At 35.9% G+C, this 13,857-nt stretch overlaps 1 protein-coding gene and 1 non-coding gene across 5 annotated transcripts in view; both read left to right on the top strand.

The window, feature by feature from the left end:
* Positions 1-13,857, top strand: part of EXOC6B (exocyst complex component 6B) — a 675,853-nt gene that overhangs the window by 86,568 nt on the left and 575,428 nt on the right. For 2 of the 4 annotated variants that reach the window (XM_066267372.1, XM_066267375.1), the window contains 3 exons: positions 2,158-2,205; positions 4,183-4,273; positions 4,384-4,429. In XM_066267372.1, the coding sequence (XP_066123469.1) occupies positions 2,158-2,205; positions 4,183-4,273; positions 4,384-4,429 (185 nt within the window). Of the gene's footprint in view, positions 1-2,157; positions 2,206-4,145; positions 4,274-4,383; positions 4,430-13,857 lie in introns of all 4 variants that reach the window. The other 2 variants (XM_066267374.1, XM_066267373.1) reach the window with 1 other exon arrangement.
* TRNAG-ACC (transfer RNA glycine (anticodon ACC)) lies at positions 5,687-5,762 on the top strand. The gene has a single exon. It is a non-coding gene; the product is annotated as a tRNA-Gly (tRNA).

Here is a 13,857-nt window from a genome sequence, read left to right as displayed (position 1 = left end):
CCTCATTATAATAGTAAAAACCCACACACCTGGGTGATTTAACATGCTAATGAGACATGCAAGGCTTGAAGAAGCATGTAGTTACTATGTAAAAGCACTGAAGATCCCCTCCCTCTACATACTCAGACGTCATCTTTCCCACCTCAACTTCTTTAAAACTGTTCTCTGGCTTCTGTTCAGGGAGCAACATTCCTTTCTCTCTTTAGATATTGTCTCCCTTGATGCTCGACTATATATAATGAGTCCTTTTTTTGGGTGAACTCTCTTGATTTCCATCTCAGGAGTTCCCAAGAATCCAGGTTGGTTCAAAGGTAGAAGTCTCCCCTGCCTTGTGGGAGACCTGGGTTTGATTCCAGCCAATACACTAGACTCTATATTGGTCTTTGGTGATCTTTTTGTTTCCATCCTGGAAGATTGCAAGAACCCTGGGTGCTGGTAACATTCTGGCTAAAAATGGCATTCTCTAAATTTTTCATGTGGGTAGCTTTGACTCCCTCTTCAAACATATGTCTAATCATGCTTTAGTTTGTCAGTGGCTTTCCTAAAACATGGCAGCTGGGTGTAATTCTCTTAGTGTGATCTTAAAGCCTTGTCTTCTCACATATTCTAGACCAAAGATCAGCAAAATATTATATATCTTGCAGGCCAAATCCAGTTTGCCTCCTGTTTTTGTAATTAAAATTGTTGAAACATAGCAATGCCCATTCATATATGTCATGTTTTTTGGCTGCATCCCTGCTACATTGGCAGAGTTGAGTAGTTGCAACAGAGACTATCTACCTGGTCTCTTGGCAGAAACAATTTGCTGACCCCTATTTTAGATAACACTAAAATATTATTAATGTCGTCTTAGAGCATTTGAATGGCTGCATTACACTTTATTCACGTTGAGCTCACAGTACAGTAAAACCAAGTGTTTCACATGTGGTGCTATTAAAAAAGTAATCAAGAGGGAATTTGAGGGTTTCTTGCTTCTGTTTTTGATACTTTATAATAACTTTTTGGAGAAAGTCTGATTTCATTTTGTCTCTGAAAGGGGGTACATGTGGTAATCTGCTCTGAAAATGATAGTCCAGGAATAGTGTAGGACAAAAGTTTCAAAAAACTGATTTCTTGTTATGATCCTCAATAAAAGGGTGTTATGTTAAATAACTTTGAAAAAGACTCTATGATATCCCCTTCTTGAGCATTCACAGTGCATATAGAATATTAAAGGCACCAAGAAATCTTCAATAAACTCACCTGTTCAGTAGAATTTCCCTTTCATATTGTGTGTTTGTGTGTGTGCATGTCTGCACCTCTGTGTGCATGTATGGAGTAGCTATTAACATTTCTCGGTGTTCCGGGGACAAATAGGAAATACTGGGTTAGGGAATACCTTAAAAGTCTAAGGAGTGGCAGCTACTAGTGGAAGGGTGGAAAGCCTCTGTCAAAGAAAGCTTTAGAAGTAAATATTGCTCATGTTTTGATAATGTCAGAGATGGTGAGGAAATTACTATTCTATGTACTTATATTTATATCACTTGAATATTCAAAGGTAGGTACCCAAAAAGTAGTGCCAGTTTCTTTAAATTATGAACTCTAGATAATTTCTTGACAGTTTTAACTATCTGATGGAGGGATTAATTTAGAAAATGGGAATATGGAAGCGTTATGGACTGTTAAGAATTAATTATCCAGAAAAAACTAAGATAAAACTTTCTAAAGTTAGGATAATAAATAGGGTAAATTTGACCTGAGTTAAAAAGTTCAATTTATACCTGAGTTTTCCAGGAATACATTAGTAAAGTGAGGAATATCTATGATAAAATTTGTTCTTTCTGCACATAGTAGAGTTGTTAAGAATCTTTGTGGGTTATTTCTTCTGTTTTTATTTTTCAAAATTAAAAAAACAATGTTTAGTTTGTTATAGTATCATTTGGAGTATTCAAAATGGAACATACCTCTTAGTAAATTTTTCTTTTCATTGTTGAAAAGTTCATGCAACATTTAGTAGAAAAGTTGGTATAATTTAAACACAGGAAGATACCACTAAGCTAAAATATGGTAGAATATTGAAACTATCTGAATACATATCTTCACTTAGTCTTTTTGTTGTAAATTTTGATATTATCTAAATATTTGTTTTTATGAGTTTAAATTGTCTTCTCTCCACAGAATCAAGTGACGGATACTAATAGAAAACTACAACATGAGGGAAAGGAAGTAAGGCCAGTTTAACTTTTGAAAAACCCTTTTCTGTTTTCTGTCATTCTCCTTTGATGACTGTGTTCTTGATTTAGTGGCTTGTAAGACATAAGCAGTATATTGGAGGAATTTGGATATTATTGTTGCTTCTTCTAATGTTTATCTGAATTAAGTGAATACAGCCACTAGAAAGCTTAATAAGAGATGATCTAGCCTTTCTTGGCTGTGATTTTTAAATTACTTGGATAGTCATCACAAGGACAGTGCTGTTCCCTCTTCCTGGGATGCTTTTTTGACAATATTTACCTACTTCAGCTTTCTGTTTTGTTAGCTCCTTAATGAGGCATTTTCTAACCACCTTGTTTGAAGTTGCAGTTTCACTTTCAACCCCCTGTATTATTTTTATCTTTCTAAGCTTTATTTTTCTCCATTGTGTTTATCATGCTCTCATATTATATATATTTACTTAGATATTTGTTTTTTTTGTCTGTCTTCTCCCATTAGAAATCAAGCTCCATGAGGTCAGGAATTTTTGTTTTATTGCTATATCCCTTCTACCTGTCTAAATAATGACTTGAACAAAGTAGGTGTTGCATAAATATATACTTGTTTAAAACAATGAATCATTGATTTCATTCATTGATATACTCGTCATTGAAATTATTATAGTTTACAAGATTATTTTCTATCTATTTTCTCACTTGATCCTCGTTGCAGACTTTGACAAAGTCAAGACAAGGTATTATCAGTATTTTATTGATGAGGAAACTAAAACAGATGATTTGCCAAAGTTTACATAGTAAATGGGAAGGATGGCTAAAACTTGTTTCCTGACTTGTATGTAGTCCATTTCTGTTCCCTGTATCATGTGCCTTTCTTATTGCCTGATTTATTAATTTTAATAATCTTTAAGAGGAGCTCTTGATTGTTTTATTGGTGACCTAACTGGGGCTATTCTCTTTTGTTCTTTTTGCATGGTATCTAAGCAGATAATATTTTTAGACATTGGTATGGAAGTACTACAAGAGGCTATATAAATAGATTAGTGCTTTTTGAAAGTTTGTTACATACTTTAAATTATGCAGAGATGTAGTTTCTTTTAGTTTTTTTATGGTATGACTTCAGATCAAAACTTTTAAAACAGCTATGGGAAGAAGAGTAAGTTATTCTTAACTAAACTGTAATTTTTCAAAAACACAACTTCTAAGTGTGTAGTTTATTTGTTGAGATTTAATTGAGATTATTTTCAAGACTCATTTGAAACTGTATAGGAAAGATTATTTTCCTCTAGTATTCTAGCACTGATCTACAAAATATAGAATCTTTTCAGAAGAGTGATGAAACCATAATTCAGGGGTCCCCAAACTACGGCCCGTGGGCCGCATGCGGCCCCCTGAGGCCATTTATCTGGTCCCCACCGCACTTCCAGAAGGGGCACCTCTTTCATTGGTGGTCAGTGAGAGGAGCATAGTTCCCATTGAAATACTGGTCAGTTTGTTATTTAAATTTACTTGTTCTTTATTTAAAATATTGTATTTATTCCCATTCTGGTTTTTTTTACTTTAAAATATGTGCAGTGTGCATAGGGATTTGTTCATAGTTTTCTTTATAGTCTGGCCCTCCAACGGTCTGAGGGATAGTGAACTGGCCCCCTGTGTAAAAAGTTTGGGGACCCCTGCCATAATTCATGAAGAATCTGAATACAGTTTGGAGAAAATCTGAACATTTTTTATTTTCTCCTGGATAGCCTCTGAATTTTAGGACTTTATTTTACCTAGCCTTTCCTTGTATAGTATGTACCCTGAGGAATTAGTAGGACACCATGCAGGAATGTTTTACTGGTTGAGAAAGGCAGTTCTTTAAGTCCACTTGGCAGGTCTTACTAAGAAACTGTCTGGGATTTTCTGATGAATTGAACACAGGGTGGAAAAATGTGACTGAAAGCTTTTTATTTACAGCTGTTGGCATAATTCAGTTTTTTCCCCTCTTGCCAAGCTGGTAATAGCAATGGAAGAGCTGAAGCAGTGTCGACTACAACAGAGAAATATTTCTGCCACTGTTGATAAATTAATGCTGTGTCTTCCAGGTGAGGAACTGGAAATGGATAGGATTTTTGATGCAATTCTTTTAGCTTTAATTAGTCTTTCACTTTCTCTAAATAATGCTTGTTTGCTCTTCCCCCCTTTCTTTTTCAAGTCCTGGAGATGTATAGCAAACTGAGGGACCAGATGAAAACTAAAAGGTAAGATGTTTTTCCTAACCATCTTTTCGTAAAGTTTTAAATTACAAAGAATAAAAAAAACTTGTATGCTTTCTCTGAATTAACATATAGTAATAGTTTTTCCATTTTGATTGATATATATGTAAATCTATACAGTGGTCCCTCATCTATCGTGGGGGTCTAGGTTCCAGAACCCGTGATAGACAAAAATCCTCAAAGTAGCAACCTTGTATTTATTTTATTATTTATATATATTTTAAGGCTTTATAAATCCTCCCCACACTCTTATAAACCTTTCCCACACTGTTATTAACCTCTCTCACACTCTTATAAACACTTCTTATGCTCTTAAAAACTTTCTAAATAATTAAGATAATAAATACAGCTAGTGCTCGACTTACGACTATGATTGGTTCCGACAGACCGATTGTAACACGATTTGGTTGTAAGTTGAGTAGGCTATATGTACAGTACTGTGAAATGATGCTATAAAAATCTTTAAGTCATATTTTATCATAATTTTCTTTCGTTGTTGTTATATATCATAATTTTCTCTGTTCATTTTATGCCATTTGTATCATCTCTACACCATTTTGTTTCTTATTTTTACATTCATCAGGTTTAAGTAAAACACTGCATTACTAGTACAACTGGTTTAATATTTGCAAAGATAATTTCTTCTTGGTAGACATCTTGGGAGGGGTTTGATGAAAAATATCCAAGACACAAAACTCAAATTGCTGTACCGAGTCTGGGATAACAGTTGAAATGGTGCACCGGAGTTGGTAGTGCTGCTGGAAGCTGGTCGCACTGTCATATGCCCAGCTGGGCAATGCTTGCGCTGCCAGACGCGGAGCAGTCGTGGCTAGCGATTGTGGTCATAAAGTCGAATGGTCGTAAGTTGCATAGGTCATAAGTCGATCAATATTTGTATATAAAAATACCTATGTATCGCAAAGTCCCACAATATAGTAAAATATTTGCGATACAAAATTAGATACATACAATTTAAAAACCCATGATACAGTGAGACAGTGAAAAGTGAACCGCGATATGGCGAGGGATGACTGTATCATATATATATATATATTTGGACAGAAGGAGGAAAAGATACACATTTTAAAAATTACAGATAAAACTTACCTACCTTTTCTCTATCCTACTTCTTCTCCTACTCCCCTGAAGAAACCAGTATCATTTGATGAGTGTCCTTTTGGTCTATGCTTTTAATATGTATAAATTATTGTAATATTTTGTATTTTTAAAAATATTTACATGGCCCTGGCCGGTTGGCTCAGCGGTAGAGCGTCGGCCTACCATGCGGAGGACCCGGGTTCGATTCCCGGCCAGGGCACACAGGAGAAGCGCCCATTTGCTTCTCCACCCCTCCGCCGCGCCCTCCTCTCTGTCTCTCTCTTCCCCTCCCGCAGCCAAGGCTCCACTGGAGCAAAGATGGCCCGGGCGCTGGGGATGGCTCTGTGGCCTCTGCCTCAGGCGCTAGAGTGGCTCTGGTCGCAACATGGCGACGCCCAGGATGGGCAGAGCATCGCCCCCTGGTGGGCAGAGCGTCGCCCCTGGTGGGCGTGCCGGGTGGATCCCGGTCGGGTGCATGCGGGAGTCTGTCTGACTGTCTCTCCCTGTTTCCAGCTTCAGAAAAAAAAAAAAAAAAAAAAAAGTAAAAAAAAAAAAAATATTTACATGAATGATTATTAGTTCTCATTTTTTTGAGATTCATTTATTTATTCATTCAACAGAAAATGAATGTAGTACCTAATGTATGCTAGGCATTGCTCTCGGTGGCAGGGATATAGCTTTGACGAAAGCAAACAAAAATACCTGCTCTTATGGGGCTTACAACTAGTAATCATACTAGTAGGACTGATTTTCTTTATTTATATATGTAGATCTAGTTCACTTTCTTTAAACTCTGTATAGTTGTTCATTATATGAATAATTCACATTTCCTCTCATAGTTCTAGTGGTTGTCATAGTGCCGTTCACCAATATTTTTCTAGCTGAACCTTCTTTTGGCACATAGTAGGATATTTCCTGGGTTCCCTTGAACTGTGTGACTCTTTCGGGCTGGTAAGATGTGAGCTTAAGTGATGCGTTTTATTTTTAGACTTAGCAGTTAATTTTCTGTGCAAGTACCTCTAGAGTTCTATTTTCCGTTAGTCATGAAAAATGATAACTTGCAAGATGATATTGAATTTCTGAGTATTTGTAATGAACAGAGCTTCCCTGCCAAACTGCTATGGATGTATAATATGAATAAGTTATAAATCTTTGTTTTAAGCTACTAAGATTTTTGAGATCGTTGTTACTACAGGATGACCGATCTGACTGATACTATGAGAAACATTTTGGTATGTTTCCTATTGTTTGTTATGCAGACAAAGCAGTAAATGCCCTAGTTCATGTCTCTTCAGACCTACATTCAAGGTTTCTTGAGAACAGTTCTCTTCAAATGTTATGTTTACAAATTACATGGGGATTTGTTAAATGTAGATTCTGATTCAGTAGGTCTGGGGTCATTCCTGTCATTTCTATGAAGTTTTCAGTTTTCTCTTAATATTCTACTGTATTTTCTGTGTAGATGATCATATTGTTTGTAAATAAAAACAGTTTGTATTTCTTTCCAATAGAGATGGTTTCTTTTTCTTGTCTTACTGAACTGGCTAGCACTTCTAGTACAGTGTTGAATAGAAGTAGTGAGAGTGGATATCTTTGCCCTCTTTCTGATTGTAGGGTAAAAAGCACTTCACAATTAAGTGAGATGTTAGGTATAGCTATTTTTGTACATGCCATCTATGTGATTGAGGAAGTTTCCTTCTGTTTTTGGTTGTTGAAAGTTTCTGTTAGGAATGAAAATTGTTTTTGTCAAATGCTTTTTCTGTGTCAGTTGAGTTGATCATATATATATGTGTGTGTGTGTGTGTGTGTGTGTGTGTGTGTGTATATATATATATATATATATATGATGAATTATATTGTGTAATTATTGAATGTTAAACCAGACTTGCATTTGTGGAATAAATCCCACGTGGTCGTAGTATATAATATGGTATTTGATTTGCTAAAAATTTTTTTTTTTCCTGAAGCTGAAAATGGGGAGGCAGTCAGACAGACTCCCGCATGCGCCCCACCAGGATCCACCCTGGCATGCCCACCAGGGGGCGATGCTCTGCCCATCCTGGGCGTCGCTCTGTCGTGACCAGAGCCATTCTAGCGCCTGGGGTAGAGGCCAAGGAGCCATCCCCAGCACCCCGGCCATCTTTTGCTCCAATGGAGCCTCGGCTGCAGGAGGGGAAGAGAGAGATAGAGAGGAAGGAGAGGGGGAGGGGTAGAGAAGCAGATGGGCACTTCTCCTGTGTGCCCTGGCCGGGAATCGAACCCGGGACTTCCACACGCCAGGCCGACGCTCTACCACTGAGCCAACCGGCCAGGGCCTGATTTGCTAAAATTTTGTTGAGGATTTTGCATCTATGTTCATGAGGAATGTTTGTCTATATTATTTTTTTTTGTAATATCTTTATCTGATTTTGATGTCAGATTAATGCTGGCCTCATAGAATGAGTTGCAAAGTATTCTCTCTTTGACTTTCTGGAAGAATTTATATAATGTTGGAATTGTCTTTCTTAAATATTTAGTAGAATCTACCTGTGAAGGCATTTGGACAAGGGTATTTGTTTTTAAAATAAATTTAATTTAAGAAATCAGTACTGAGCTGCTTGCATTTTTGTTTCTTGAGTAAATTATGCTTATTTGTGTTTTTCAAGTAGTTTGTCCATGTCATCCAACTGTTGAATTTATTAGTAAAAATTGTCACGATATTCCCTTATTTTGTCATGTGTAGAAACTATAGTGATACTTGCTCTTTTATTGCTTATGTTGATACTTTGATCTTTTCTGTTTCTCTTTTTTTAAAAATTATTTTTCAATTACAGTTGACATACAATATTATATTAGTTTTAGGTGTCTAACAAAGTGATAGACATTTATATACTTTATGAAGTGATCACCCTGATAAGTTTAGTACCTGTTTTTTCTGATTTGTCTCTGCCTCCCTCTCTGATTATTCTCGCTAGAGGTTTATCACTTTTAGTAGTAATTTTTTTCAAGAAGTACTTTGAGGTCTTATTGAGTCTTTTCCAGTTGTCTTTCTGTTGTCTATTTTATTGATCTCTGCTATTATCGTTAGTATTTCCTTTCTCTTGCCTACTTGCAGTTTAATTTGCTCTTTTTCTAGCTTTTTAATGTGGAGGCCTAGAGCATTGATTTTGGTTATTTCTTTTCTATTGTTGCAATTTGAAGCTGTACATTTCTCTTTAAGTAGTGCTTTGACTGAATCTTACATGTTTTATTATGGTGTTTTTTTCCCAAATATTTTCTAATTTCTCTTGTGATTTTTAAAATTTAATTCAGTAGTTATAGTGAAATAGTTCATTTCCAAATATTGAGATTTTCCAAATTTTCAACATTTATTTGTAATTTTAGTTCATTGTGTTCACAAATGTACATGTATGATTTCAAAGTTTTATGTTTGTTGAGACTTGTTTTACACACATCATTTGGTCTTTGGTGAAAAAGTCGTGTATACTTAAAAAATAATGTATATTCTGTTAAGTAGAGCATTTTGAAATTGTTATTCAGTACACGTGGTTGATAGTGTTATTCAGGTTTTCTACATACTAATAATTTTGTATTTGTCAATTGTTCACAGCGCAGTATTGAAATTGCTTATAATGATTGTGGATTTACATATGTCTTCTTTCTGTTCTTTGAGTTCTTGCTATGTGTATTTTGAAGCTCTCTTTTTTGATGCATACACATTTAACATTGATATATCTTCCTGATGAAATAACCCATTTATTATGGGAAGATTCCTCTTTATCCCTGGTTATGTTCCTTTTTCTAAAATATATGTTTTGTATTAATGTAGCCCTTGCTGCTTTCTTTTTGTTTAATCTTTATATTGTCTCTTAAAATTTTTGTCTAAAATATATGTGTATTTTTTCATTAAGTGGGAGGTGGGGAGGCAGAGAGACAGACTCCCACAGGTGCCCCAACCTGGATCCACCCGGAAAGCCCTCTATGGGACAATGCTCTGCCAATCTGGGATGTTGCTCTGTTGGTTAGCAACCAAGCTACTTTACCTCCTGAGGCAAGGCCATGGAGCCATCCTTAGCTCTTGGGGCCATTTTGCTCAAACCATTTGAGCCTTGGCTGTGGGAGGGGAAGAGAGAAAGAGAGAGAGAGAAAGGAAGGAGGAGAGGTGGATAAGCAGATGGTTGCTTCTCCTGTGTGCCCTGACTGGGATTTGAACACAGACTTCCCCATGCCAGACCGATTTTCTACTGCTGAGCCAACCGGCCAGGGCCTAAAATATTTTAAAAATATTTTAAAAATATTTATTTATTGATTTTAAGGAAAGAAGCATCGATTTGTTGTCTCACTTACTTATGCAACCATTGGTTGATTCTTATATGTGCCCTGTCTGGGATGGAACCTGCAACCCTGGTGTACTGGACAACACTGTGACCAACTGAGCTACCTGGCCAGTGCCTGTCTAAAATATTTTAACAGCTTTTTTGAGATGTAATTCATATTCAGTTCATCCATTTAAAATGCACAATTCGGTGGTTTTAATATGTCCACAGAGTTGTGCAACCATCACTGCTGTCAATTTTAGAATGTTTTTGTTCTTTCCAAAAGATACTTCAAGCTTCTTAGCTGTCACTACTCAATCCTCTCTGATCCCTGTCCTCTCATTCCAGCTATTGGGAACCACTAATTGACTTTCTGTCTCTGTACAGTTATCTATTCTGGAATTTCATATAAATGGAATAATATAATATGTGGTTCTTTCTGATTTGCTTTTTTCAATTAAAATAATGTTTTTAAGGTTCATTCATGTTGTAGTGTATACCAGTTCTTTATTTTTTTATTGCATTACAGGATTTACTGGGGTGACTCTGGTAACAAAGTTATACAGGTTGCAGGTGCACAACACTGTGTACCTGATCACTGTATTGTTTGTTCACCACCTCAAGTCAAATCTCCTTAATAAAGAGAAAAAATAAATAAATAAATTGGACAAGGAAAATATATAGGAATATATCACATTCTATTTCTCTGTTCATCAGTTGAACATTTGGCTTGTTTTTATGAATTTGGCTATGAATTTCTGTTTACAGTTTTTTGTGTGGAGATACGTTATCATTTTTCTTGATTATATACCTAGGAATAGAATTGCTAGATTGTTTTAACTCTATGTTTAATCATTTGAGGAAGTGCCAGATAGTTTTTTTTTTACCCTCCCGTCTCTAGTATATAAAGATGTCAATTTCTACACATCCTAGTTAATACTTATTATTGTTTATCTTTTGATTTTGGCCATCTTGGGGGGTATGAAATAGTATCTCATTGTTCACCTTTATTTTTTAATTTAATTTAATTTAATTTTTTTACAGAGACAGAGAGAGAATCAGAGTGAGGGATAGACAGGGAGAGACAGACAGGAACGGAGAGATGAGAAGCATCAATCATTAGTTTTTCGATGTGCATTGCGACACCTTAGTTGTTTATTGATTGCTTTCTCATATATGCCTTTACCGCGGGCCTTCAGTGGACTGAGTAACCCCTTGTTTGAGCCAGAGACCTTGGGTCCAAGCTGGTGAATTTTTGCTCAAACCAGATGAGCCCACGCTCAAGCTGGCGACCTCGGGGTCTTGAACCTGGATCTTCCGCATCCCAGTCTGACGTTCTATCCACTGCACCACCGCCTGGTCAGGCTCACCTTTTATTTTTGAAAAATATTTTTGATGGCTATAGAAGTCTAGGTTAATGGATTAATTAATTCTTATAATGTGATTTCTTTGACTTTTGGCTCATGTAGTTTCTGAGGAGAGGTCTATGTACAGTCTAACTTTTGTTTGTCTGTACATAATGTGTCATTTCTCCATCTGTTTTAAAAGCTTTATCATTATTATTTGTTCTCAGCAATTTGATTCTGATGCACTTTAGTGTAAATACATGCGCATGCATACATGCGTGTGTATTTATCCCACTTGTGGTTTGTTAAGCTTCTTGGATTTGTGATTCACAAAATCTGGAAAATATTCAGATACTATTTTTTTTCAAACATTTTTTCCTCTCCTTTTCCCATCCTCATTCTGGAACTTAATTTACATCTATGTTGGAATAGAGGATCTGTTCTGTTCTTCCCTCTCTTTTTCTCTGTGTGCTTTATGTGGCATAGATTTTATTGCTGTGGTCAGATCCACTGTTCTCTGTCTTTTGCATTGTCTTATTTTCTTTTAATCCCATCCAATGAAATTTTCATTTCAGAAAATATATTTGTTATGTTTAGGAGTTCCATTTTTTTATATTTAATTGTTTTTGTTTCCTTAAATACATGCACATAGCTCTACTATCTGTTTTCATGTACTTCTTTGCTAGTTCTGTTACTTTTGGCATTGGATCTCTTTCTGCAGACTGCTTTCATTTTTCCTAGTTATATGTCAGGTTTTTGTTTTGTTCTGTTTTTTGTTCTTATCGTGTTTTGTAATTTTTGATTGAATAATTGACATTATATTGTTGAGTGTCTGGATTTTTAATTTTTCTTAGAGAATGTTGATCTTTGTTTTGGCAGATAGTTTAGTTGTTTGCAGATTTGTTTAAACCTCATTTTTAAGCTTTGTTAGTCCCGCCTTCATTTTAGGGGTATTTCAGAGTAGTATTCATTTGCTGAATAACTCAGGATTCCCCAAGGAATCTTCACTTTGACTTTTCAGTTATTTCTCTGCCTTGTCTGAGCTCTTGGAAGTGCTTATCTTCCATCTCCTTCCATGTTATACGTCTGTCTCTCCCTTCCTTTCCTATTCCCTTCCCCTCCTTTTCTTCTCTTTGCCTGCCTGTGTGGAATCTTAGTTTTCCTACGCTTGGTCTAGTACTCACTAAAGACTCAAAGGAACCCCTGTGTAGTTTTCTGTTGTTCTTTTCTGCATTGCTCCCCCCACCTTTTTTTTTTTTTAAATTCTGCTGTACAACCTCAAGAGTCATCAGCTTCCCTAAACTTCTTGTCTCTGACTCTAGTGTTGCTATGCTGCTGGGTCCTGTTTGGGTTTTTTCTGACTCTTTTTGTGATCTAGCAATCACCTTCAGAAGATAATGCAGATAATTATTAAAGTTACCTTCTTTGTTTCTTTTTTCAGAGATTAGAGTTTTCTGTTACCTCATGTCCACTATCTGAAAACAATTGTTTTATATATTTTAGCCAATATTCTACTTTTAAAAAGCGAGGGTTCATGTCTGTTTCTTGTTACTCCTTCATGGCTGGAAGCCTAGTTATTTTTTAAAGCTGTAATTACTAATTATACTACTAGGTTTTCTTTTCAGGGAAGAATATATGACCACCTTTCTATCTTTAGCTCATAGAAGGGATTAAATATTTGTTAATGATGCTTTTTCATTAGGAAAGGCACTAGTATTTCTTGTAGTGAAAGTTTTTATTTCATATTCTTATCATACTTTGAATTTTAAAAAATTTCACATGGGTAGTTGTAATCTGCTTTAAAAGATCACATATTAGAATTTTAAAAACCATTTTGTGAAAATGGTTTTTAAAGTTATGATGGCAAGAAAGTACCAAAATTAAATTTGCCTGGAATCAACCTTTCTCTTCTCACCATAGCATTCAACCATGTCTGACCTTAGTTTTCCACATTCAACCATGTCTGACCGTAGTTCTCCACATTCAACCATGTCTGACCTTAGTTCTCCACATTCAACCATGTCTGACCGTAGTTCTCCACATTCAACCATGTCTGACCGTAGTTCTCCACATTCAACCATGTCTGACCGTAGTTCTCCACATTCAACCATGTCTGACCGTAGTTCTCCACATTCAACCATGTCTGACCTTAGTTCTCCACATTCAACCATGTCTGACCTTAGTTCTCCACATTCAACCATGTCTGACTTTAGTTCTCCACATTCAACCATGTCTGACTTTAGTTCTCCACATTCAACCATGTCTGACTTTAGTTCTCCACATTCAACCATGTCTGACTTTAGTTCTCCACATTCAACCATGTCTGACTTTAGTTCTCCACATTCAACCATGTCTGACCTTAGTTATCCACCTCATGGAATTTTTTAGATCTCCTTTCCTGCCTCCTTTCTGTTTATTCCCTACTTTTATTTTATTTCTTCTCACATCACTATTAAAGAGCCTGCATGAGTGGAAGAGGAGGACAGCTAGCACACATGCAAATAAAATTTAGAATTTAGTTTTTTATTCTATTTTAATAATGTTTATAGATTGTCAAAAGTAATGTCAAAATCTTGTTTTAGATTTCCATGGCTATAGGAAATAGGGTTTTTTTCTTTTGGTGCCTCCTATACAGGTATTTAATTGGCTGTCATTCTTTAACCTGTCACTGATA

The sequence above is a fragment of the Saccopteryx bilineata genome, chromosome 3, assembly GCF_036850765.1.
Source record: "Saccopteryx bilineata isolate mSacBil1 chromosome 3, mSacBil1_pri_phased_curated, whole genome shotgun sequence".
In the NCBI taxonomy this organism is placed as follows: domain Eukaryota; kingdom Metazoa; phylum Chordata; class Mammalia; order Chiroptera; family Emballonuridae; genus Saccopteryx; species Saccopteryx bilineata.
The sequence above is the reverse complement of the archived record's forward strand: the minus strand, read 5'-3'. Positions and strand labels throughout refer to the sequence as shown.